Below are 27,472 nucleotides of genomic sequence, written 5' to 3'. Positions count from 1 at the left end.
GTGTTGAAGGCAACAAAGGTGCCGTAAGCCCTGCACACAGTGCAGAGCCTGATGGAGGAAGAGTGCTGAAAGCTGTAAAGGGATTTATAACAAGACAAAAACAAGGGTATGACTGAAATGGAATGCAGAACAATGATCGTTTTATTCTGTTTAACGCTGGAAGAGAAAACTAAAAATATGATTAAATTACAAGCACAGAAATAAGACGCCCATCATCAAATTCTTGCTATTGCGGCATTGCACATGAAGCAATGGAGCGTAAACAGAACCATGTCTGAAAATGATGAGAAGAGAAAGCAGAACACTCAAGATTAATAAAATTTCAAGTCAATTAATAATAAAAATTCCAGACTGGCAATTTTGATTGAAATGGCCTCTTTACTAGAAGCTACGAGTTTCCAGCTACATTATCAGGATACTAACTAGTCATGTAAGGAAGACTTCATTTGTTTAAGCAAATAAGTACCTGAGCTTCAAGTTATTTTTGTAAGATAACTGCACGGGGAAAACAATTCCCAGTAGTGAGTGACGTTAACCTCAAGTGTAATGTGTACATCTTGCGCAAAAGGGATTAGGCTATGGTACACACAGATTCCTAATGCAGGATTTTCACATCTTCGGAGACTCCCTGTAGAATGATAAGAGTGACAGAAACACCACAGTGGGAGTCTGACTCTGAGTTTCTTTCTCCTCGTATAACCACACACCCTTCCTCTCCTCCACCCATCCTCTGGTCCGGGAATGCGAGGAATGCGGAGTCTTAAAACGGCCGGGGGGCTTCATCACCAGCAGAGTTTCTCACCGTCCTCAGTAAGGAGCATCTTATCTGCCCAGATGTACTCTGACCACATTGATTACACTGAAGTTATTTGAGAGCCAGGATAGCTGCCATCCTGTTGCTATTCTCCTTAGTATCCTCCTTGCAACCTCCAGTCCACAGAGACCAGTGAGAGCTCAGATTTTAATCAGGTGTTTTACTTTATTATGCAACCCTCAAGGCACCCTCCTACCCAACAAATGTCCTAGAGGGCACTTCCTGTCTGACTACACAACTATGTTTTTATTGTGCCTTGTGCATTGACTTAACCCCAGAGCCAACACATAAACATAGTGCATGATGTATGATGTCAGCGGACTGCTAAAAACAAATGTTCACTGTTAACGACAACTACAAACTGCTGCTTTGAGATATGGGTCGAAATGGTGCCAAGTAAAGAGCAACAGCTAAAACACACAGAAGGAATGCACTAGTATGCACATTTTTAGCACTCCCCAAACCAAGTGTGGTCTGAAGGGGCCTTACATTTGACCATGCGTCATCACTGCCTCACCGTAAACAACAGACCACTGTCTGTCGTCTTCTAAAAACAATACACACCCGCTCATTAGCACAGAGGGATGTTTAGAACCCTCAATCACCAACAAATATGGGAGACTCACACACAGGCTGATTTTTTACAGTTAAAGTTGTTTTTTGTTTTTTTAAAGTGTTTGATAAAATCCCATTCAGTCGATGTCTTAGCCTTTACCCACACCTTCCCCCTTTTTAGCTGCTTGCTTCAATCTCTATTTATAGTGGCTGTTTGTGAGGCTGCCCTCAGGTGGGTGGAGTGAAAGACTATCTGTGCATTGACTCTCAAAAAAAGCTCTCTCGGACACTGTAAATCAGTTACCTTCTGTCAGGGCTGACAGAGAAAAGGTCCCTTCCCTGCAGCTCACACACTGGCACAAGCCAAAACAAAACAGATACTCTGTGACCTCTGACTGAGATCACTTAGTTCACTGGAGAAAAAAGAGAACAGAAGCAAGAAACAGACCTCAAGAGAGACGACCAAAAGTCTTGACATAATCTGGAATTTAAGGACGCAGGGACAACACGAAGACAACAGGAAGTTAGAAGACATCCCTTTGCAATAAAAGGCAGTTAAGACCGATGTGATTGTTTTACAGATTAGCATGCACATATTAAAGAGCCGATAAACAGCAACTTATTCAAGCTGCCGTTCTAATCATTACAACTCTTACCAGTTTTCAGCATTTGCATGGATGTGTGGGTGAGGGAACATTGGTAACATGTGAACGCGCCATATGCGTGCATATGCAGATATGTGTGCACACACCGAGCCTTGCGAAAAACAAATGCCATCATCTGTGCACGTGTCATCAGCTTTGGCAGACATGAAGCAGCGCTGTGAGAAAGTGTTGCTATAGAGACGTCAGGTTAAGGTTTTGACCTCAGAGGTTACAGAATGGAGGCTGTCAATGTGAAATTAATCTGAATACTAGTAAAAAATAAATAATGATTTTACTTGTGCTTATTAGGCAGAAGGTTTATTATTTAATTAAGCCTAAGCTGATCCCAGGCCTGTCCTGGGCAATATAACAATTTAAATACTGGGTAAACAACCACTAGAAACCTGTCAGTGTCTTCCAGTTAGTGAAATGTTAGAACGTCACTGAAATCTAGAAAGCTAACAAAAACAAGACAAAACACACAGACGGACCATCTAAACCTCTTCTATGAAACATATTGAAATAACAATCCTCAGTCTGATATCACAAATTCAATTTGTCATCAGTGTCTCAGCTATTTATATGTAGTGTAGTAATGTCATAACCGATAATATAATTTTCTGCATAGATGCTCCCCTTACTGGATGTGCTATGTGGGCAGACAGTAAGAAAATAAGCAGAGTTAATTCCCGTTTGAATGATCCACCACTACAGTGTTCACCTGAAAACAAAATTAACTGAATCATAGCTTAGACATTGCCATGTTTTCATATGGACAGTGTGTAGTTAGGAATGCGCTCCAGAGCTTATCTCAGATTAGCTTTTCACATCCACTCAACGTCAAACGTTTTCTTTACAGGGATGTCGGACGAGTGAGCACTTCATGGAAAACTCTTGTTATAAAAACATGTTACATCAAAAGTGATCACTTTATACCCAGCTTTAACCTTTTGGGACTGTCTTTATATACATAACTTGCCTAAATGCAATCAGGTGACAGGTTTATGCTCCTGCATGCATGCACGCAGGACTGGATAAGCAATGGTGCATAACACACTTCTCTCATATTTGATGACCTGTAATGCAGATCAACTGAATTCTACTCTGTCTTGCCAGAAAAGCTTACAGACCGCTTTTCAACACCTGACTAACAACTTTAAATGCAAGAAAACAGATTTAAACTCCTGCTTTCTCAAAGCTTTTTACATCTGTGGCTTTCGGACAAGTGAGCATCTAAATTACGGTAGATTCTAAACATAAAACTTCAAGTCAAAGACTTCCTTTGCTCAGCTGACACAATGTAAACATGTTGGCTTAGAACAAGATCAAAGGATCATGTCAAACCTAAGCTGATTTATGGCACTTGACCATTCGATTTAACAAGGGTAAATATGTCTCCATCAACCCCAACTATGACCCTGAATTGGATAAGTGGAAGAAACTGGATGGATGTGTCTAACCACATATGTCAGTGACCACATCTGGCTTGGGTACAGACAGATTTCTCTCTCATATTTCAATCTGCTCATTTCTTCCCCCTCTAACCCTCTCCTGCTGTCTTCCTTGCATTCCTTGGCAGGTCCTGGCCTGCTGTGCAGCAGAGTGGAGAATTCCAACAGGCCACTCTCACCTCACAGTCAGTCACATTTCTAGCTGTGGCAGTTTCTTTTCTATGTATAGTTGGGACCAGCTAGCGGAATTGAACATTTTCATTGACCATAATGGCTTAAATAGGGCTTATCTAATGCAAGTGATCCTGAAAGCTAGCAGACAAACTGGTGTGCCACACCAAACACACCTACTCACACACAAATGAAAGAAGACTACTTTTACTGGCTATCTTACACGCTGCTCTTTGAGAGGATGTTATGCAAGCCATTACTTTAAAAGTATAGCAGCAGGAAGTGTCAAAGAGATTGTGGTGGTGGGTGTGTGTGAGTGAGTGAGAGAGATATAATGGGGGATGACAAAAAGAAAATTTAAAAAATAAACAACCCAAAAACTGCAAACCACAGCTATGTGCTCCATTTCAAGAAACCACCAATAGAACAATTCTGGTTTCAAAAGCAGGACACACACACGCACGCACGCACGCACGCACGCACGCTTCTTATGAGCATACTGTGCTATCAAACAACATATTATTCTCTTTAACATGTTCCATTTAAAGAGCATCCTCTGGAACCTTGCTCAACAGCTAAAATGGGGCATTTAGACAGTTGAAGAAACGAAAGTCTGAATATTTTCTATTGCTTTTGGAATCACAATATTTACAGTCTAGTACAAATTGGCAAACTAAAAGGTAAAAAAAAAAAAAAAAAAAAAAAAAAAAAAAGGCAAGGTATCTTAAAGTGGTGATAGTCCCTCATTTTGTTTTGTTGATAATGAAGCGCAGCATCTGCAAAGTCAAAAATGATGTCATATCTTGTAGAGGTGTTCAATAATTTGAGAAACAGTAACAATAAAGTTCAAATGGGTTATCCTTTCATCCTCAAACTAGTCAGTGAACCCTTGTACTCTGTTGAATGGGGCTTCGTGATCCTGGTCGTCAGTTTTGCTCAAGGATAACAATGATTACTCATAACTGTGCATTCATTTGGGCCATACTTGTCACCTTCCAGAGAGGGACCATACTGGGAACAAACAAACAAAAAATGTATGATGCATTTCAAATTGAACTATGACTTAGGAGATTTCTCACACTGCTCACACAGTGGATGTGAACATCCTGATAGCTGAAAGTCAGCATGTTCACCTCAGAGTCATTGTTTTGCTTGAAATCCAAGTTGGTGGAGTAAAGCCAAAGCAATGAAAAACACCACTGTCTAAATACTAAGACTGCACTGTCCTCAATTCCACCATGCTGCTATATGCCAATAAAACCTTGATGTTATGGTGTGTGCAACAATCCAAGTGTCACTGATCACTATGAAGAAGCTATGACAAAAACATAGCTTCTTCATAGGGGAAATTTCCCCTTGTGGGACTAATAAAAGTATATCAAATCCATTCTGCTTTTATGTAAAGTAACTGACTATATTAATCACATTCTTCCCTTAAACTGGGCCTTAGCTACACCACACCACTTGACACTGGGACCTCTAATACACTCTTCCTTCCATTTGTAGTCCACCTGGCTTTGTCTCCACTTTAGCTGTACACATTAGTATTCATCATTTATTAACCAGCTAGCTAAATCCTCACAGAAAACAGCCTCGGTGTACAATAGTGTTCATTCTTGTAAGTAAAATGATGTGTGACACAGGCACCACCACAGTTGTAAAAACTTTTTCTTTTTGTGAAAACACTTGCTTAGAATTCTGCCTTCATTTGTGCCCCCGTTTCTCAGGGGCCTGCTTTGGGACCAAATCTGGCTTGGAATAAATAGCTGCATTGTTGGCTCATGTCTTTGGAGTGACGTCAGTTAGCCTTATCAGTGTTCTCCAACTTTACCTCAGAGGGAACCTGACAGCAGACCTTGCTCAACACACAGTAGGCAGGAGCATTGCCCATTTTAAATAATATCAAAATGCATGAACTGGGCATCAATATTTCCCAAAGTGCCACAGAAGCAGCAAATACTGCCCAGCTCCCCTGGGAAATTATTTTCCCCTTTTATAAAATGTTGTGTAGGTCCAAGATTTACTGCCCGCAAAGATTTAGATCTTCAGCTGCGAGTTATACACTGCAGGTGTAACTGTGTGCGATACACAAAATAAGTTCAGTAAGGCAGCATTTGCAATGCTTTTGCTTGCTATGAATATTGTGTTTACATTTTTGGGGGGACTCAAACATGGACAGTGCTACTTACATTTCTAGATAATCTGAAAAACCAAGTCCTTTGCTTACAATGGCCAAAAGAACAAAGTGACTGGTGGCCGTGGCTGCATGCCTGCTAGCAAAGCTGCGTGTTCGTATCATCTGTTGTGCTGCCTGCAATATATCACCACTGAGCTGCTGATTAACTAGATGCACATAAATTAAACTCACAATAAAAATTTAAGACTGAGCTAAAGGATATGTAATGACTTTACTAACACTAAGGTGCACACACACAAACACAGATCTCAGGTTAGTTGGAAAGAAGGCTATTGGTTTACTAGAAATGCCAAAACCTGAATGAAAATAGGTCTAAGGAAGTAGCCCAACTGTTGAGTCGTACATTACATGATCAGTAGGTTTGGCTGCAATTTCCTGCACCCTTTGGAAACACCACGATTTCTGCACTGATTTCTTAAAAAAAGAACATTGGGGGGTTTTTTTTGGGTTTTTTTAAGTAGTTGGCTCTTGGGGAAATCAGTGCAGGGTAGAAAAAGTAGAGAACATCTTTAATTCAGTAACTCACAGAATTTTCTTTAACAGCAATAACTCCCATCCGACAACATCAACATAGTCACAACACACCATGTCAGTTGTGTTAAGGTCAGGTCTGCCTTGGCCATCCCAAAGCATGCACTTTCTCCTATAGGTTATATACTTTTGTGCTTTGGGTGATTGTCTTGTCGTACTACCCTGTCTCTACAAAGCTTTAGGTATTGTACTTCTGTACAGTTGTACTGCTGCCCAAACTATAATGCAGCCTTTACCATGCTTTACAGTTGGGATAATGTTACACTGTAGATATACAAGACTTAAAAACAAAACAAAAAAACAAACAAAAAAAATCCTCCAAATGTAACATTCTATTCAAAAGGTCACTGAAAGTCAGTCCACAGAAAAACGTTAAAGAAAATTGGGATGGTCTTTTGTAAGCTTGAGGAGGGCTAGAGTATTTGTTGGAGAGCAGCAGTCGTGGTGTTTCTTTTCCCTGTAATAACATAGACAATGAGCAAAGATCTCAGTGCTGTTGCTTGCTTGCGGTTACCCTTGAATTCTTTTTCACCTCCTAATGGACTCCATATTGTGATCTCAGACACTCACAGCTACAGAAAGTAGCTGTAGTCTTGAATTTGTTCAAAAGTGTTAATCGTATTGCGGACTGACAAGCACAAAGGTCTTTAAAAATACTTTTTCCACGCATCTCTATTAAGATTCTTCTAAGGTCCCGTGAAGGTGATCAAAGTCTGGTTCACTCCAAACAAACTTTAAGATCAGACCCATATTTTGTAAGGCTTTATTTACAGGGACCGACACTTCTAATCTTCTGTCTTTAACACAAACACTTGACTAAGTAGCAACACTCCAGGGGATTACTTATGTTTCCCGGTGTGTACTATAAGTGATAGAGAACTCAGCCGTTTTTGTTTGTTAATTTAGTCTGATTGCGATTGTCGCCAATTGTGACTTTTATCAAGACTGATTACATTTTATTATAAATGAATCGAGTGGGTTTGTGCATCTTTCAGGTAGACATCATGCACGGTCTCATACAACCTCTAAGGCACATCTGACTAGTTGGAACAGACATTATGTTGGGTGGACAGTCAAACAAGACTTAAAATAACAAAAAAACAAAAACAAAACACAAAAACCCCACAGGTGTCACATTACCATTTAGACCAGGGGTGGGGCCTCAAGGGTCGGTGCCCTGCAGGTTTTAGATATCACCCTGGGTCAACATACCTGAATCAAATGATTAGTTCATTACCAGGCCTGTGGAGAACTTCAACACTTGTTGAGGAGGTAATTTAGCCATTTAAATCAGCTGTGTTGGATCAAGGACACATCTAAAACCTGCAGGACACCCGCCCTTAAAGCCCGGAGTTACCCACCCCTGATTTAGACTGACGTAGCAGCTTTACCCCCACTCAAGTTTACCAAATTACTGAGGGTTTTTGTTGTAGTTGTAAGATTCTTAATGAAATAAAAACAAAAAGGTCATCATGCTTATTGCAGAAAAGCTGACTGTGCGAATTGCTCCCTTAAGTTTCACATCCTCTCTGTTGTCGGTCCATTTCTCAACAATGAGATACACACAGCTGTCAGTTGCACAGAGACTACAGATCCGTTAAAGGTGCGGGCCGGTTTCCGACTTTAAAACTAACAACACGATGAGCGAGCGTCAAAGTCCCCCTCAGCTGAGGAGTAATCACTCCGGAATGCTTCGTCCCTTTCTCGTGTGGAGAGAGCTCACGATAAAGGGAACGTGTTACTTGTTTTGCTTAGATAATGAAATCCACTACCCCTCAAACAACATCTAAACGTATAACACGCCGACAAGGTTTTCTGTGAACATCAGAATAACATTTCAACTTAAAACTATGGTTGTTTTTCCGCCGCCCACCACACCGGGTAGGCTGATTAGTTAGCTTTAAGAGGGGGTTACAAAAAAACAAAAAAAAACAAAAACCTCTTCATCGGGGTTAATTAAAAGGTGACAGACTAGACTGCTACGATTAGCTGAAGTTGTGACCGTTCTCCACAGCAGGGCTGGGATTTTAATGCCAAATATAAACAGCAATAAATGCAACATTAGACGAATTGATGAACTGAGTTTGGCGTGATGACGTCCTCACTCCCCGAGCGAAAAGCCCACAGCTAAAAAGAAGTGATTTTTTTTTTTTATATATAAGTGGGACTTACCTTCATTAATTTTCTCCTGGGAGGTCGTTAAAAACGCAGAGGACACGCCAGAAGAGCTGAAAGTTAAAAGTGCTGCTTTATCTTCACGACGGAGTGGGCCAGGCTACTTTCACGCACAGCGAGTCCGCGTATCTGACAACACCGCTCGACAGCCTCTCCACGAATAGCACGGATCCCGCAGGTGGACAAGAGATCTGTGTGCTTCCTGTTTGTTTCAGAAGGTGAACAACCACCACCAACACCACCTCCGTTGCTGCATTTCCCTCCGCCACCGGCTCTATTAAGCCCGATCAGTAAAACAAGAACAGGACATCCGGTAAATGTTCAAGAATAAAAATTAATTTTCATGAATTCGCGGTGAAATACAAATTTAAGCCATACAAATAAGACATGGCGTTGTCTATATGGAAGGTAAATGTCTTCAGATAACTTTTTGTTTGTTTGTTTGTTTGTTTGTTTGTTTGTTTGTTTTAGATGTTATAAGCTATTATTTGGAGTGGGAATTGCAGTTTAGTTTAAAATATGATAAAGATGCAGAAAAGGAACTCATATGTTGACACCCAACACCTCCCTGAGAGCATTCAGTGCAGCAGCACCCAAAGGCAACACAAAACTGCTCTTATCTTGATTTACTTGAAACACACGGTCTTGCATTTAAATACAAATTCTTGCAACATAGAGGTTATGAATGTTGATGTTGTAGACTGCATCTTTTCAGAAACATCCTGTTGTATGCAATAAAGCGTTGCTTATAACGAGGATCATCACGTGTAACCTGACGACTGCCTGTTGCCCTCCTTATGGGGCCTATGAAATCCAAATCATGTTTGAATGTGGGCCTTACAGTAAATTCATCCCGTTGATGCAGATTAGGCCTACAGGGTCACTGCAGCAGCTGGTCAGTCTCTTTCACATGTAAAACAAAACACAAATATGCAGGGGTTTTGTGGGTTCGCTCTTTTAGAAACTGTTACTTGTACAGTATTTTCTTTGTTTGTGGCAAAATACGGATACAAAATTCTGCATTCAGTGCTGTTTTTTTTTTTTTTAAATATAATTAAAAAAAAAAAAAAAAACAAGCACATGTGGCGACACGGCGAGGCTTTTATTTTGAAAGCGACAACTTGGCGATTTGCTCTGAGGCTTGTGTGAGGCAGCTCTCCGGATGAGCTGTGAAGGATACCGGGCTTTTCACCAACAGCCGCTCACAGCATGTACAAAACGCCGAAGTAATGTCACAACATTTCTTAACATCCTTGTTGAGAAATAGCTTGCCAGAGTGAGTGCAGCCTATTAAGCAAGCTCCGTATTCAAATTGCTCATACCACAACGGATTATGGACAGGATCCATGCGACTCTTTAGTCGCCATTTATTTTTATGTAGCCCCCAAATCATTCACTTAGGCCACGAAGCGTCATTAAACAGTGTCCCTTTTCATCGCTATAATCTTCACAAAACCTGCACAACTCTACAGTGCTAGTAAAATATTGAACTTTGCTGCCATCTGGCGAACAAATCTATCATTATCTATGGTTAATGCGTCAACCAATAAACCAAACTGTGGGCCAGATTGTAACTAAACGTTAAATAAAGAGCTTGTTTTACCCGAGACCGCTTGTGACCTTACTAACGCTGATAGACCACTGTATCAAACTGTGTTATAGCTAACTTAGAAATCACACATAAGCTATGCGTGATTTAAGTTATGCATTTAACAAAAGTTCAACCTGAATTATTTTATATTCTCATTGACTGGTAAACCCAAATAAAAACAAACAAACAAAATAATACATACATATATACATAGATACATTTTCAAAGATATTATGTGAGGCATATTTTGAATTCCTAAAGAGCGATGCAAGAAAGAAAAATGAGTGCCATTGATCCAGAGGTCTGTCAATATAAAAGTTTGTTATTTTGAGAAACACAAATGAAAAAGATGTTTTAAAAAATCTATTTTCTTATAAATATGAAGGCACAGCTGCTCTGTATTGTAGGTCCAGGTGTAGACGACAAACCTGCTGCCAAAGAAGTTGACTGCTGAGTATCTCACACTTAAGTCGTTTTGGAGATTACCTTTCATATTTTGCCATATTTTAAAAGAACAAATTTACAAAAATAATTATCTCTTCCAAATAATCATTCCAAATGTCTCTGTTTCGGTCAGGTCACCCAGCAAGCCTGTGATTGTATGATTATAGAAAATGCATTTGTTCAATATGTAGATTTTAAGTATTGTTGTTGTTTGTTTGTTTTCAACATCAGCACTACTAAAGGTGCATTGTGAAGATTTTTGTGCCTCACCTAAACCCATTTTAAACCTGCTTTTTGGTCATGTGCATCCTGTAAATTATTTTATACTGGATATGTTGTGAGTTTCAAATGTTAGTCAAAGGATGATTCTGAAAACCAATAAGAGGAACTGGGTGGAGGCAAAGGCAATGATTAAATGGTTGACGCTAAAGAAGGAAGTGCAGAGTTTAGGGAGGAGTAGACCGGAAGAGTACAGCTGAAGTGTTGAAGGAAACTGCCAAGAAGGTGTTTGTGTGTCCTCTGGACAGAGGAAGAAAGACAAGGAGGCAGGAAAGTATTCAAAGCAAGAGGTTAGCAAGAAAAGGTGGGTTCGTCTGGGAGATAAAGAGGGCATGAGGTTAGGTGTACAGCAAGATGGCAAGAATTTTAATGATAGCATGTGAGGCTGGATAGTAAGGAAGGAGAAAAGGACTTGTATCAAAAGACTAAGCAGAGAGATCGAGCTGGAAAGGATGTGCAGCAGATTAGAGTCATAGGGTGGAGATAGTAACAAGTGAAGAGAGGATGTGTGAGAGTGTAGATGGAAGGACTACAGCATTTTTGATAAACTGATGATTGAAGAAAATGAGAGAAACAATGTATGGATGGAGAAAAGTTATTAAATGAGGAAGTGCTGAGAGTTGAAACACAGTTGGTCCTGATGACATACCTGTGGAGGAGTGGAGATGTCTGGGAGAGAGGGCAGTGGACTTTTTAACCAGATTGTTTAGAACAATCTTGGTGAGTGAGAGGATGCCTGAAGAATGGAGATGAAGTGTACTGTTATTGATTTTCGAAGAACAAGGTTTATGTGCTGAGCTGTAATAACTACAGACAGATAAAGCTGATGGGCCATACCACGAAGATATGAGAAAGAGTTGTTGAAGCTTATCAGCAGAGGTGACTTCAAATAGTATGGCTTCAAAGCGCTACAGATGTGATGTCTGCTTTGAGAATGCTGATAGAGATGAGGTCAGGAGTTGCACTTGTGTCTTTTGGATTTAGAGAAAGCACATGATAGGGTGCCAAGAGAGGAACTCTGGTAGTGCAGGAGGGCATGTATGAAGATAGTGGTGAGTTACGTCAGGAATCTGCTCTGAGCTGCTTCTCGTTTGCAGTGGTGATGGAGGGTTGAATAGATGAGTTAAGGCGGGCGTCTCCATGATGTTTCCAGACGACATTGTGGACGTAGCGTTTTCCAGATGAAATGAATCAAATTTTTGCGTGCTCAAACATCCAGGTAAGGATGTTTGAGCACGCATCAACACAACCATATAAGGTCATTTTCTGTTTTGGTTACTGATAGCACTATTATTACGTTTATATCTTCTATTACTTTATAAAACTTTATAAATTTTTTTTGTTTTTCTCAATTTACACTTTACACTTTATCTCTTCGGTTAATCTGAAAGGATGCAGTGAGTTATTTTTTATACTGATAGTGGAGATAATTTTCTCCTCAACTCTCCAACTATCACAGGGATTAATAAAACAAATGAAATCAATTTAGCATTAAAAAAAACATCCGTGCTAAAGGGCTGGATTTTGCTGTCACACTGAGACAAATCCCACTAGTGGAACTGATCACAGCCACAGAAACAGCAATTCGAAACAACAATATTGCAGAAGTGGAAGCAGAGCAACTACGGACGAAGGTTTCGGCCTGTCTCAGCAATGCAAAGCCCCCAGCATCCAACATCACCATGGAGGAGAGGAAGGCACTCACATCACTTAGTAATGACAACAACATTCCGGCAGACAGGAGTAGGTGCACAGTTTTGCTAAACCAGAAAGATCATGAGAAAATTTTGTCACTGCTCAGTGATGAAAATACTTATGAGCTCCTGAAACGAGACCCAGGAAGTGGTTACAGGAAGAGGGTGATAGACTGTCTGAACCAGTTAGAACAAGACAAGGCTAATGACCGGACCTCATACCACAGGCTATACCCAGGGGAATCTACACCAAGTCTGTATGGTTTACTGAACATACATAAACAGGATGCACCTTTAAGATCGATTGTCTGTATGATCAACTCGGTCACCTATAACATCTCCAAGTTTCTGGCTTCAATCCTCAACCCGCTGGTAGGCAGCTCTGAACACCACATTCAGAACATCCTGGATTTTGTTGAGAAGGTGAGAGATGTCATTATGGAGGCAGATGAAACCATGGTCTCGTACGATGTTAGATCTCTCTTCACTTGCATCCCAGTCACAGAAGCGTTGGAGGTAGTGCATAAGAGATTACAGGATGACCCCAACCTCAGCAACAGGACCACTCTCAGCATCTACCAAGTGTGTTTGCTTTTGGAACTGTGTCTTCATTCCACTTACTTCACATACAAGGGTCAATTCTACAGGCAGAAACATGGGTGTGCCATGGGCTCCCCGGTTTCACCCATCGTGGCCAATTTGTACATGGAAGAAGTGGAAAAGAGGGCTTTGCCATCCTACCCTGGAACACCAGGTTCAGGTATGTGGATGACACCTGGGTGAAAATCAAATCTCAGGACGTACCACATTTCACGGATCACATTAACTCGGTGGACCGACACATCAAATTCACCAGGGAGGATATGAAAAGTGTCAGGTTAGCCTTCTTAGACTGTGAGATTTCCATCAGTAATGGGGGACATCTAAAAGCTGACGTGTACCGTAAACCTACACATACAGATCAGTATCTAAGGTTTGACTCTCATCATCCACTGGAGCACAAACTGGGTGTCATCAGGACGCTACAACACAGAGCGAACACCATCCCCACTGACACAGCAGCCAGGGAGGCAGAAGAACGGGACATCAAGAAGGCCCTGAGTAAATGTGGTTATCCCAGCTGGACTTTTGTCAAAGCTGGGAAGGCGCCAAAAAAAAAAGCTCCAGCCGATCCAGGAGAGAAGGACAACCGCTCCCTAAGCAGAAATCTGTAGTGATCCCATATGTGTCAGGAGTATCGAAGCAGTTGAGATGCATTTTTTCTAAACACCGGGTCTCTGTGGCTTTTAAACCTCAAAACACGCTGCGCCAAAAAATTGGTCCACCCCAAGGATCAGGTCCCCCGACACAAACAGAGTAACATAGTGCACGCTGTTAAGTGCCAGGAGGATTGCCAGGATTTATACATCGGGGAAACCAAACAACCTCTGGCGAAGCGGATGGCACAACACAGAAGAGCTACCTCGTCAGGCCAGCACTCTGCAGTCTATTCACACCTACAGGCCAGTGAACACTCTTTCAATGATGAGGATGTAACATCCTGGACAGGGAGGAACGCTGGTTTGAGCGCGGAATCAAGGAGGCCATTTACGTGAAAAGGGAAAGACCATCTCTGAATCGAGGAGGGGGCCTAAGGGTACATCTTTCGCCATCTTACAATGCTGTGATTGCAGCCATTCCCCAACTCCCTGTGAATGGTACTCATAGCCATTGATGAGTGGGCTTTGATCAGTGGGTTTTGGTCAGTGGCTGTTGATCATGAGAATTTGCATAATTAAGATTAAGGAACTGACCTCACAGCCCATTGTTCCTTCAGTGGGCTGGTTTCAGTCATTATGCAAATGTACTGTTTATAAGATTGAGGAAACCTGCAGTCAGCTGAGACTGAAGAAGTCACTTGGATGAGTGATGAAACATTTTTTTCCACAAAAACGCTACGTCCAGATGAACAGAATCAACTTTTGGACATAATCCCTTAACTGATTTCAAAAATCAATTTAAAATACCAACAAACCTGACACACACACACACACACACACACACACACACACACACACACACACACACACACACACACACACACACAGAGAGAGAGAAAGAGCGTCTGCTATGGTGCGTTTCTTTGTAATGGCGTTATTGAGCCACAAGGGAGCAGCAAAGAGCCACACAGCAAACTTGACCTGAACCATGACAGTTCCCAAGAAGAGCCAAAACGGGAAAAAAAAAAAAAATCGTAAGAGTTTCTCAAAATCAGTGAAAGCTGACGATATCCATTGCCACCACATGATGATCGGACCTGCTATGAATCAAAAGCATTTCTTCCTGTTTGCGTAATCTTAAACATCTCTCTGTACCTTTATGTTTGATGGGCCTCTCTAGAGATGTAGAGGTTAGTTATATGCCATGCGTATGACCTCTGGTGGGCAGGGGTAAAAGGCTCTCCCTCAGAGTTCCTCTCATAATGTTCTCATTGTCTGAAATTTGCTAAACATAAGCTGGGCTCAAAGACAGCATCTTAGGCAGTGAAGCTTTGGGTCCAGCATGCTTCCATTACGTCTCCTCTTATTTGATTAAATGTACTCTAACTCAGTCCAAACCCACACTGTGCGTAATCTCATCGCGGATGATAAGCATGTAATAAAACACACATTTAAGTTGAAAGGGCACCTTATGCGAATGGTACAATTATGGATTTCCAAGTATGATCATTCGTTTAATTGTGAAGCCTTGCCAAGAGGTATGTAATTGCTTGAAAGAAATATGGCTGAAATTGGATTGTTTTGAGATGTGACCTGGGATTGTTTGGCATCCACATAGAGGCGGGGCCAACTTCCTGTTTTGTATACGTATATTTAAACCAAATATTCACAAATCTCATTATTTAGAGGAAATTCGGAGAATATTAGAATGTGACAATGCAAAACACAGTTGTTAAAGAGCATTACAATAACTGACTGAATCCATTTAAACGTAGGATGTGTCGTTAATCTCATGCAATTTGTATCCTAAAAGGCTTCCTGAGAGTATAAATTTGAGAGCGTCCAGAAGATGTTTTGCTTTAAATAAGCTCAGTGTTTGGCATTCATATCCGCGTGGGGTTTCTATTACTGATAGTGGGCTGATGTATAACTGTATAGCTGGCCCTTAATGATCCCAGTGGGAATTTGCTTTCGTCTTTGATTAATTGGAATGTTAACAGGAGAAGAGTTATCCTAATAGCTTCTTGTTGCCAACCCTGCGGAAGTTTTTAGAGGGGCGAGAAAGGAAAGCGCTTTAAAAATAGACTCCATCAGAGCACGCTGGGAAAAGACCTGCCATTTAAATCCCGACAAAGCAATTTGCAGCTCATAATCAAGGGAACGGAAACCGTTTTTTATCGCATTTCCCTTTACAGTATAAGCTGGTCAGTTCCGCCACATCCACAGCAGAAGTTAGCGTGAGCCAAACGCTGGTAAATCTTGACCTTGTGTGCACGTTTGTTTGTTTGCTTTAACAGGTCAGCCGGAGCATAACCTCCAGTCGTTGCTGAGAGGTGATATTCCGTCACGAAAACACTGTTATTTGATAAGAGCTCGTGATTATCACGTTGGACAGAGATTATCATACATGAAATGACAAATTAAACAGGTATATTTTTAGAGCCTCCAAAGTGAGATGAGATAATATTTAGCCCGGTGACTGCTTATTTTCAGTCGCTCTTTGTCAGCATCTCACCACCTCTCCTCTCAAAGGCTGTCAGACTCAAAGGATGGCGTGTGTGTGACATCTGAGTGGCCCCGTGGTGGCTGGAGGGTACTCAGAGGTCAGTGCGTGATGATTTTGCTCTGCAGATGGATGACTGTCTTTTCCTTGAATAGATGACACTCCTGTGTATTTATAGATATGGTATTTCTAGACATTTTGTGGACCTTTGTTGCCCAAAGTTCCAGTTAACAAACGCGCGGTTCCTATTTATAAACTGTGGCGGTGTATCAACACACACCATTGCAATATTTTTGGCTTAATAAAAGAATTATTATATGTCATCCATTGTTTCGTCGAGTTGTCATTAAGATAGGGATCAGCAGTCACTGAAAACATCACGTAGATTGCCGTGGCAAGCTGGAGATTCACCAGAGGACGCGCTCAGAAAATAAACAACTCCAAATTCAGTAATGGCGTGGACATAGCACAGTACGTGGCAGAAAGGCTGAAACTTTGAGTTTTTCTACTCTGACAGGAGAAGACGAAAAAACGCATGCTGATTGGAACAATTGCCGGATTTTCTGCGAATCAAATCTCTGCATATTTTCCTGTTTGGAGCAGATGTATACCAAACAGTGGTGACCCCCACTCTCCTTTTCAATGGGTTCGGGGTGATGTGCGCCGCGTCTAAGTGGAAACTGTTGCTCTTCAATCTCAAACATTGACCAGAATGCCAGGAATTCAATTGTGTGCAGGCATTGGGAAACCTGCAACCTGCGTGTGACTCGACCTGCCGGGTCGCATCGCCGATGCCCCGTGGAGCATGCAGGCTGTCATACGCGGAACGACTCCAGGTACGCTCCAGTGTGTGTGTGTGTGTGTGTGTGTGTGTGTGTGTGTGTGTGTGTGTGTGCCGGAGAAGAAGCGAGGGTCAAATGCGTTGCCTCCACAATGAGTTGACCTCATTCGTCTTGTTGATTATAATCTGTCATCTCCGAGAGCACAACAAAGGATACAATCATGGTTATTCAGAACGCGCTCTGCGGAAAAGACGCGTGAAAACAAACCGCACATTGCGCTAAACCTTTTCACCTTGTGGAGAAATAATTATGATTGACAGAAATATTCACCGATGCAGAAATGCGCTCGACTCACATTTAATAATAATTAGCCAGTGTTATTTTAATTCTGACTGCACGGTTGCTGTTGTTATTCCCGCTTAGTCACTAAAGCGTCACTTTCCAATTAAGATGATACGTGGGAGATGTGTCCATAAGGCTGTGCTCGCCATAGTTAAATCGTTGTTCTTCTTCATGTCTCAGCAGCTCTAATGTCATTGTGAACTCTATTATTGTTTCCGACAGCCACATCTAGATATATATGGGCTGCTAAACGTGCTCTTAGTGTAAAGGCCTGAAGGAAGCTGCTCTTATATGTCTAAAAAAAATTCCACCAATTCATTCATAATGAATTCGATATATTATAAACTCCCGAGGTCAGCGTAAAAGAAGACTATATTAAAGCAGGCCTGTGTCGCCTGGGCTGAACCTCGGCTGGCCTTATCTGTCTCAGCCCCCCGAGACATCCTGTATGCAGGCCCATTGTTCCCTGCCGCCCTGCTGAACTGACAACCTTTCTGCGCAACTGCACACCTGCTGCGCCCGAGTCCGCACACGTCTTTGTATATTCGCGCCTTTTATAGGCGAGCCTTTTGGTCCTCAAGTTTAACTAGTAAGGTGTGTGTGTGTGTGTGTGTGTGTGTGTGTGTGTGTGTGTGTGTGTGTGTGTGTGTGTGTGAGTGAGAGACACAGAGACAGCGATGTATGTTTACATATGGAAGCCTTTGGTGCAGAAAGGCTTTCGCCAATATAAAGTGTAAAAAGCAATTGTCATATAAAATAGACCTATAATAATAATAATAATAATAATAATAATAATAATAATAATAATAATAATAATAATAATAATAATAAACTTTGTTAATAAACAAAAAGTTCAACTTTCCCCTTTTAAAAACAAACAAACAAACGCACAAATAAATCAATAAATATATGACAAAAGCTGCTGTACTGATTGATGGATTCCAACTTTAAATCAGGAGGAGAAAGAAATAAAATAAACTCCACCTCTGGTTGGACAGTTTATGTAAAAGGTTGCACTGGTCGAAACATTATTTCTTGTTAAACCCCTGTATTTATTATTTCTGTAAGCTTGTTTAGAATACAGTTGCCTTTCAAAAGCGCCCTTATCTCCTTATTGTTTACAAAACATTAATGTGAGGAAGCTGAGAACGTACACAGCTACATTTCAGGCTTGCCTCGACGCTCCCTCTGCACACAGGAGGATGGAGAAGTGTCAGTGTTAGTCTGAGTGAGACCCGGCTGATGGCATTTTCATTCTGTGTTTCTGTTCCCGCAGTTTTTATACGAGCTTTGGGCAACAATGTTAAGAGGTTGTCTGAGCTCACTGATCCCCGACAGCTGCCTGCTGCTGAGCAAGAAGAAGAAGACACGCTGTTTACAGTTGGGCCGAGTGTCAAGTCAATTTATCTGTGATTATGACTTTGTGCAGAGTCTGTCTGTCATGATGAAGTGATGTGCTGTTTTCTCGCTGGATTATTGAAATTATTTATTTATGCGCTTGAATAATAAATGAAAAACAGTCATCATGCGACATGCGCTGACTTTTGTGTCTGAGGATTATAAGTGAATTATGCGCTTTATCAGCAGCCAATACCCAGGGGCGAGAATTCCTTGTTTATGCAGTCCTCAAAAAAAAAAGAAGAAAATATAAGAAAAAGCTATCGTTTGAATTTCGTTTATATACATGCAAAAAGTCTATGCGACTTTTTCTGTCAATAAATTACTTAAATGATCCATGACCCACATGCATTTTGTACATATGCAATGAAATAATTGCCTACGGTTAGCTTACTTTAGCAAAACCTCATGTAATGTGCGTATCCATGGCGCCGTAAGTGTGGCTTTCGTTCGGTCACCGATTGTCTCTGCAGTAGAAAAAAACAAGAAAAAGGATTTTTGCGTCCTATTTTGGCGCACCTGGACGATGACCCTGTTTGACCGTCCCTGTGACGAGTAAAAGTTGGAGAGAGGTGAATGCTTGGATGCGCCTCCTGTGGTGCCCTGAAGTCATGTGTTGGGAGTTTTTCATCTTTAAATGATAGTACAATAATTAATTTAGGAAATAATATTTTTTAAATGACCTGACGATTCCTTAGTAATCCACTGTGCGTGAAAGCTATAACCTATTCGAAAGAGACACTTTATTTGCAGTGATCGATCACTCAGATGTAAACGCAGACAGCAGATAACGCCAATATGTCGATGCTTTGTGATAATAGCAGAGAAGAGGTTGAGATCAAGTTTTACCAAAAGGCTATTTTAATTTTCTTCATGGATGTTCCTCTGGGCTGCATGGAATTTTATTTTCTTTAGTCCTGCAATCTCTCAGTAAAACAAAAAGAAGGGAAGAAGGAGGAGCTGTCTAAATGTGCCCCACTTTCACCCTTCAGAGCAGACTGTCAGCAGATGTCAATATTTTGTAAACTACATTTGGGATAAATGACTTTATCTTTTTTTTTTCTTCGTGTAACGTGTTACTATTACTGGTATATATATATATATATATATATATATATACCTTAACTGATTTTATTTGTTTATTACCAATACTTATAGCTAAAAAAATACTAAAAAACGCAAACAAACAATACACTAATGCCGTAAATCAATTCCACCATATTATCGAATTTATTATTATTATTATGATTATGATTATTATTATGATTAATATTATTATTATATTATATCATTATTATTATTATTATTACTAGCGGTAGAAGGCATTAGTAGTGTTGCTGCACTTATAGAGAAAGACTATTTAGATGTATATGTATATTTGGATATTTATGATCATAAATTACGAGCTGAAATTTTCCAGTTTATGTGTGTATTTTGTTTCTTTGTCTGTTTGAAATTAACTAGTAAAAAAGAGGACTGTTACCTACACGCAACGCCGCTGCAGATGGGAAAAATATAAAATATTAAACATATGACATTAATTGTCCTTAGCGGGCATAAATACTAATGAATAAGTCTAAATGTGTTTTTATTGTATTGCACACAACGCAGACACTGATTCTTAGTTGAAAGAGAAAGCTTTTACCTGGTCACACTAATATAATAAATCGATAGATTTTTAAAATGTGCCTAATTTGAGCCAAACAGTTCAATAGAATACATATTTAATTTTTAAAGTGATACTGAGTGCGCCTATCAGCCATTTTTATGTAAGCCTATCCTCAGCCGACCACGCGCCGCTGTTAATAGTGTTATTTTCTTTCTTGAACAAGCTGTGAAAAAAACTCCTGCATCATAACCAATGTGGCACTTTCATGTCGTGTTAGGTTCACAGATTTGTTTATTACTGATTGCTCGCCTACTGCCAGCAGTGGTTGCTATAATAGCCTAAAGCATACAACAGATTACTTCATCACCACTTAATTATTTAAGAAATACAACTTTATTAAGAAATTGACAAACCTAAAAAAAAGGGAAAGTGCTAATTAAAATGAAACATGGCCCCAACATTAATGAAACATAACTAATCACATTTATATATATATATAAAAACGATATTTAGAAAGAACAAAATCTGACACTGGCTGGCGTCACTTTGGAATTTACATCATGTAATCAAAAAGTATGAAAAGCCCTGAATTGTTTTTTTTTTCTTTTGGTAGTTTGCTGGATCTCTACCCACACCTTTTAAACCTAACAAAGTATCCAACTATAGCAGGAGGTGAAGTATCACCGTGCAGGCCTTTCTCGGTGCAGCTTACTAAGAAAGCCAAAATTAGCTCTGATTTAATCACACATTAAAACTCTGACTTCATTAGGACGTCTTTCGGCAGTAAGCCGAAGGAAAGCTGAGACAAATCATTACGCACACCAAAAATACAGCTGGACCGATGTCAGCAATGTCTATCCATTCAAAAATAATCAGTTTTTCATTTCACAATTTTGATTTTACAATACCGAGTTATGGCCATCAGTCCAAGTGTAATACAGGCGCACGAAATGGCTCCCAGAGGTTGTGCTACCTGATGAATGAGCAGCCGATGACTCCTTTACCTCCTGTTTCCATTTCATAAAACTTTCTCAGCATCACCTCGTGCATATAGCTCCCCGTCGGCATTTAGATGTCAGCTTGGAACCGAAGAGATCTGAGTCAGAGTGGTCTCTTCAAAATACTGTCGGCTCTGTTTTGAAATCACAGGAATTACCTCTCTGTCTCTCTCTCCCAGAGTCTTCATTTTTGCACGGACCAGTTGGTAAACTTCAAATATCAATCCTCGTGTGTAACGCCGAGTGTTTGGTCTCGTGTTCCCAGTATGAGCAGTGCATCATGGAGAGCTCCGCGGGCTGGCGGGAGCACGCGAACTGAAGGCCGGCTCCGTTACTGGAGGAGACCGGAGGTGGTGCCGCGGTGGCAGGGCTTAGCTGCTGGGTATGATGGGGATGGTGATGGTGACTCATGCCGTTGTAAGAGTTCACCATGCTGGGGAGCGCCATGCTCTGCACCCGGGAGTAAGGGTTATATGATGAGGGGGCTGACAGCCCCTTGACGTTCACTGGACTCACGTTGCCGCTGGCCATCTGACAGGACGTGTAGGGCATCGGAGTGGGCGGCTGGCCCAACGACCAGGAATTGTTCATAAAGCTAGACTGCAGGTACTTGGGTGGAGAAAGGTAGCCATAGCTGTCCCCTCCGAACAAGGCCTTCCCCGGCTGGAAGTGCGTTGGTGGGGGTCTGAAAGGCCGCTTCATCCTGCGGCGTCGCCTGTAGTTCCCCTTCTCGAACATGTCCTCACAGGCTGGGTCGAGGGTCCAGTAATTCCCCTTTCTCTCGCCGCCGCCCTCCCGCGGCACCTTTATGAAGCATTCGTTAAGACTCAGGTTGTGTCTGATGCTGTTCTGCCAACCTTTCTTGTTCTTCTCGTAGAAGGGGAATTTGGTGATTATATACTGGTATATGCCGGACAGCGTGAGGCGCTTCTCGGAGCTCTCCCGGATAGCCATGGCAATGAGAGCGACATAGGAGTACGGCGGTTTCTGGGACGGATCCGGCTTCTCGGAGACTTTGTCCTGAACCGGCTCCTCTTTTGGGCGCTCTTTCTCCTTGGTCGTGTTGGTGTCGTGGATCATTAGGGCCATTGCGTCATCCTCTGGGTTTTGGTAAGTGGCCATCATTGCGCACACACCAAAACAAACAAGTCCAGTCTAAACTTTGAAAAGAACACCTTTCTGACGCTTCTGTCTCGATCGGTGAAATGCTGCGCTGCAGAATCTCAGGATGCACCAGTGAGTCAAAAACTGTCCTCCAAATTGCGCACGAAGAAATCTTAATTGTAATTTTGCGGATCAGTACGTGACATGCACCAGACCTTCCTCTCTCTTCAGCTGAGATTTTTCTAAGCTGTTTTCTGATGGACGCGCAACCCAAGTTTTGGACTGTGAGTCAGTAAGGCCAGCCCTTTCCCCTTTTTTTCAGGGCCGCTGACAGGCTGCTTTCGCTCTAGCGCTCTACACCGAGCGACGTAGTGCTTTGTGATTTGTGCGTATTTTAGTTCCGCCTTCCGTGGTTCCAGTCAATGAAAAAACGAGCTCTTCTTCACTTGTTGAAAATTGTATTAATCAGAAAGGGTTCAAAATACTAGTAATAATATGCGCGATAAACACCTATTTACAGTAAAATGCAGGCATAAAACACTGTAGGAAACCTGAAGCAGTTAGTGAGTAATGAAAATAGAAATACAGGTATTCGTTGAAAGAATGCAATTATGCTTATAGCTAGTGAATTCGTTGCTCAAAATATTATATTAACATGACTGACTCTGCTGTTTGAGTCAGAAAGGAAGCAAGCTTTTCAGAAAAAGGGGTGGAAAATATTAATAATAACAATAACAAAAACAGATAAAGAAATGTTCCGAAATATGTCTTTGCGCAAAACAACCCCAAAATTAAATATTTGGAACAAACGTATTCCAATTTTCAAAGTAATTCTGTTTAATATATCTATATTTTTCCACGTTTGAATGTGAAATATAAAATTTCACTTTTTCTAGTAAATTCAATATATAGTCCAAAATATACAATCTAGTCCACACATTCTCACCAGAGTCATGCATATTTGTAAAGGGCTGTAGAGTCCACATAATTCTTACAAAATCCGGATAGCTAGTGGTGCTTAATTAGCTCACCGCGGAGAGGGAAGTGCGTGGTGAAGTATACATTTCTCTGGCCACCCATGAGGGTCCCCTCGGCTTTCTCTGGGAGTGTATTTCCGTGCTTTGGGAGTCTTTGCAGGTGGAGCAGCATTGCCATGTGTGTCATCACCCTGCACCCAGTCTGCAGCCAGTCTGCAGCAGCTGAACCGCGCTGAGAGCCAACCATCTCTCAACATGCAATTACCGCCGACTCACACTTTCGAGAGTTACGACGCGTTGTTATTTCTTGTTCCAATGTCTTTTTCACGTGTTTACGACGGACAGCACTTCCCGATAATCTCTGCACCGCCATTACAGGTTTACTTTGCAAGTATATGGTTTGGTTAAAACATGACATCATCATGTTAATTAATACAAATATTATTTAAGAGTATACACTAAGAATTCCTACTTACTTGTCCGTAAAACTGTAAAATCGTTAAAAAAGATACTTGTGCAAAGAAACGGCCCTAAATGAGAAAAATCAACCCTGTCTCAGAGAAATCACTTTTGAATTTGAAATATCAAAGGCTAAATGCTTATACATGGAAGTTAAGTTACATTTTAAAAAATTATAGGTTTATTCCCATTGCACTTGAAGGTATTGCTTGTACTCATTTATACAGGGCATCTATATGTAGAGTGGTTTGCGTTTGTGCAAATAAAGTAGAAATCACAAAAACAAACCTTTTGTCCCGGCCGTTAAATGTTTAGGTTTACCTCGCGATTCCATGACTTGTTTAGTCTTCCTTTATTGTTCCACATTGTTCTTCTGTTTTCTGCTTCTGCACTCACAAAAAAAAAATTTGACGGGGAGGGGGGGGGGGATCGTTCATATATATATATATATATATATATATATATATATATATATATATATATATATATATATATATATATATATATATATATATATATATATATATAAATAAAAGCATTACAAAATATAGCCCATTGTTATCGCTTTTAATTATGTATTGTAGTCCTCTAACCCTTTCAAACTTCCCCGGTGGCCCCTGTGCAGCACCCGTAAAACCCTGTATCTCACCGCTTCTAGGCTAAAATGCTAAATAGCAAAACTTAATCAGCAATTTCTTTCAAAACGGGTGTGCTTATTTAAATATAGCCTTTTGATAAGGTAATTCCAGAGTCTGTAATCTTTGTAATCTATGACGTCTTGAAAATAATAATAAAGGTCATCTGCTGTCTCAAAATAATTGGCCTGCTTTATTTGTGTCACCTAAACGACCCCACGTAACCCCGTTAGGTTCCGGTTCAGGTAGTCTAGCTCTAAATGTTTTTTTCTTCTTCTCTCTCTGTGTTGTCAGAGGACTTACTTGACACTTGTCTGTTCAGGTTCAAGCCGCTGGTCTTAGGGCAATTTTATTATTATGCTCCGTCTCTCTCCATACCTGTAACCTAATAGAGGAATGGTTTGTTGCGCGACACGCACGCGCTTCACGTCACATAACAAAGCTGTAAACAGCATGTCGACAATCCGTAAACAAAATAAGGACCCTGAAACCTGAACTGGTTGTAGTAGTTACAGGCTTCAGGACAGCCCTGGGGAATGTTAATGTGAGAGCACAGCCTGTTTTTAAGGTAACTTTGACATACAATAAAAACAAATAGACTATAAATAACTTCCCTGTAGACTGTCTACTACTAATATAATATAATTAATAAAAAATAATAAAAGGGTGTATAACTGAAGAGTAACAATGATTTTTTTTAAATGTCTTCCACTTATTTGAAATTTTCTTCTCTGCACCTTAGCAATTGTGCTTTGAAAAACCCCACGAATAAAAATCCATCTCACAAACGTTTTTGTTGTTGTTTCGGATTATTTCTGCCTGTTCTTAATAATACCAGATATGAGTACTATCCCTGCACATTTTCTGGATCCGATGGGCGAGATAGCGGCGTGCACTCCCGAGACTCAAAAGGCTGTCACAGAGAGACAAGAGTAGTCCGTGTCTTCTTCCTAGATAAATACACATACTCCAAAAGTCTTCTCAAGTTATCGCTTAATCCCAGACACCTCGTGGAAAAACTTCCCAATAAAAAAGCCTCCAACTCCCCGGCCCACCACCCGCACACAGTCCGATAGACTTCCAATACTTCTAAAAATATTTTATTTATATTCATGTAAATGCACCTAAAGTTAGGAGAATGTTTAGTATGTGTATTACAAGCCCGCGATATAGATTTTAGTCCATATAGTCCATCTTCGTGATGACTACAGACATGATCCAAATCACAACAATTGTAAAACAATCAGTGTTTAAATGTTTTGCTCTTTTAAGTTACTTTTACTTTAGTTTACTTTTTATGATAGACTCGCAGCCACAACTTATTTTCCACATATGTACAACACCTAGGCCATAGTTTTCCTATAATGTGAGCGTGAGGCAGGCCTCCAGTGAGCTGAGGAGCCATCATTGTAACGGGCCTCAATCTAATTTGAAAGAGTGGAATTCCTGTTCTCTCGCACTTCCTGCACTCGCAGGTCTGGGACTAGGATGTTTATAATTGCGCATGCGGGTGGAATGTGGCGAACGGAACCACCAGGTCAGGTCGGGACCGGAGAGCAACCGACCGGACTGGAGACGACCAGCCGGCTTCTGACAACAGGCAGGAGCTACAGCAGTGCGTTTCCACAACATTATTATTATTATTATTATTATTATTATTATTATTATTATTATTAGTAGTAGTAGTAGTAGTAGTAGTAGGATAAAAGTAATTTCTTCTAATTTATTAATTTAATCTTAACTGTGATAGCGTCATCATCATCAATAACAATAATAATTATATAATATTTGTTGTGGTTGATAACGTTATTATCACAGTTATGATTAAATGAATACATTATTATTATTATTATGATCTTAGTTTTATTTTGAATTATTTTGAACCATGACTTTTATTGTTAAAATGGTCTATTCTTATTTATTAAGCCTTTGTAAAATGTCCCACTTTTTTTTCTATCCCTCTCTCCAATATAGTCTTAAACCATCCTACATTCCCTTTCCCCCCCAAGGGAGCCTCTGCTTTTTAAAAATAATAGCGCAGTGACAGATTAAGCTGTGCTCTGTGCCCTTTGTGTGCATATGTATTTTGATATGGGTGAATGAAAAAAACACAGCCTTCAAGCACTAGCAAATGAAAGCCTGTTATTCTGTTTCATAAAGTTGAGAATTTAAGGTGAAAAATTGCCAAAACAAAGCTTATGAAGGGTTTTTTTTAAATCTTGCTTAACACTGTCAGGGACTCTTTATATCTATAGGAAGAAAAAACAAGTGAAATACACATGATAATATTTGACTTAATGTGTTATTTGCAGTTATTATAATTAAAATGTGGTTAATAATCTTATCTGAGGTCAGAGGTTCTTATCTTCCATAAGCAGTGGTGCATCTGTCCTGGACAGCTGTTGGGAGAGACAGCTCTCACTGCTTGTCCTAGTTTGATCTTACTGGGCTGGTTTCTGGTTCATTTGCATCTGGCTCGCCTGCATTATTAAACATCAACAACACGCCGCCGCTCTTGAATGGAATCCTTATGAGGTGCAGGAAAGAGAGGGGAGGGGTGGGGGTGGGTTGAGGGACAGAGGGAAGAGATGAAGAGGAAGGAGAAGGATGTACCCTCAGCCCTCATGTGGCGTCCCCAACATGGCTCTTGTTCCTCTCAGAAAGAAGAGCGTGAGATAGAGCAAATAAACACTGACCACCAGAATCTCCCCCTGCATCTCCTTTTGCATCCCTGCCCGCATGGGTTAATGTTTGAGTGAGGAATGCAGAGAGGCAGATATATGCATGCACTATACTCTTATTTTTGAGGTGTCAGATGTGTACTCACGAGTTTGCACAAAATGGAATCGACATATTGTGGGTGTCACTCTGCAGAAGGTTTGAGAGACACTTCCCCTCTTTGTACAATCCATCCCCTCAC

At 40.7% G+C, this 27,472-nt stretch overlaps 2 protein-coding genes and 1 pseudogene across 2 annotated transcripts in view; 1 reads left to right on the top strand and 2 right to left on the bottom strand.

The window, feature by feature from the left end:
• pik3cb (phosphatidylinositol-4,5-bisphosphate 3-kinase, catalytic subunit beta) overlaps positions 1–8,797 on the bottom strand; it is a 49,337-nt gene extending 40,540 nt beyond the window's left edge. The window contains exon 1 of the mRNA XM_085371606.1: positions 8,536–8,797. The gene's annotated coding sequence lies outside the window, so the exon portion shown is untranslated. The remainder of the gene's footprint in view (positions 1–8,535) is intronic.
• Positions 8,798–12,244: 3,447 nt separating this feature from the next.
• On the top strand, positions 12,245–14,260 carry LOC146618344 (uncharacterized; annotated as a pseudogene).
• Positions 14,261–21,590: 7,330 nt separating this feature from the next.
• foxl2a (forkhead box L2a) lies at positions 21,591–22,502 on the bottom strand. Its single transcript, XM_085371652.1, has one exon. It carries the CDS (start codon positions 22,500–22,502, stop codon positions 21,591–21,593), a length of 912 nt encoding a protein of 303 aa, XP_085227778.1.
• Between the last annotated feature and the right edge of the window lie 4,970 nt (positions 22,503–27,472).

This window comes from Diplotaxodon limnothrissa, linkage group LG14, assembly GCF_057381915.1.
Source record: "Diplotaxodon limnothrissa isolate DT_005_m linkage group LG14, D_limnothrissa_male_GT1.1, whole genome shotgun sequence".
In the NCBI taxonomy this organism is placed as follows: Eukaryota; Metazoa; Chordata; class Actinopteri; order Cichliformes; family Cichlidae; genus Diplotaxodon; species Diplotaxodon limnothrissa.
This window is presented reverse-complemented; position numbering and strand designations above follow the sequence as displayed.

Coding starts and splice junctions, on each gene's coding strand:
- foxl2a (XM_085371652.1), bottom strand. CDS start 22,502: ATGATGGCCACTTACCAAAACCCAGAGGATGACGCAATGGCCCTAATG.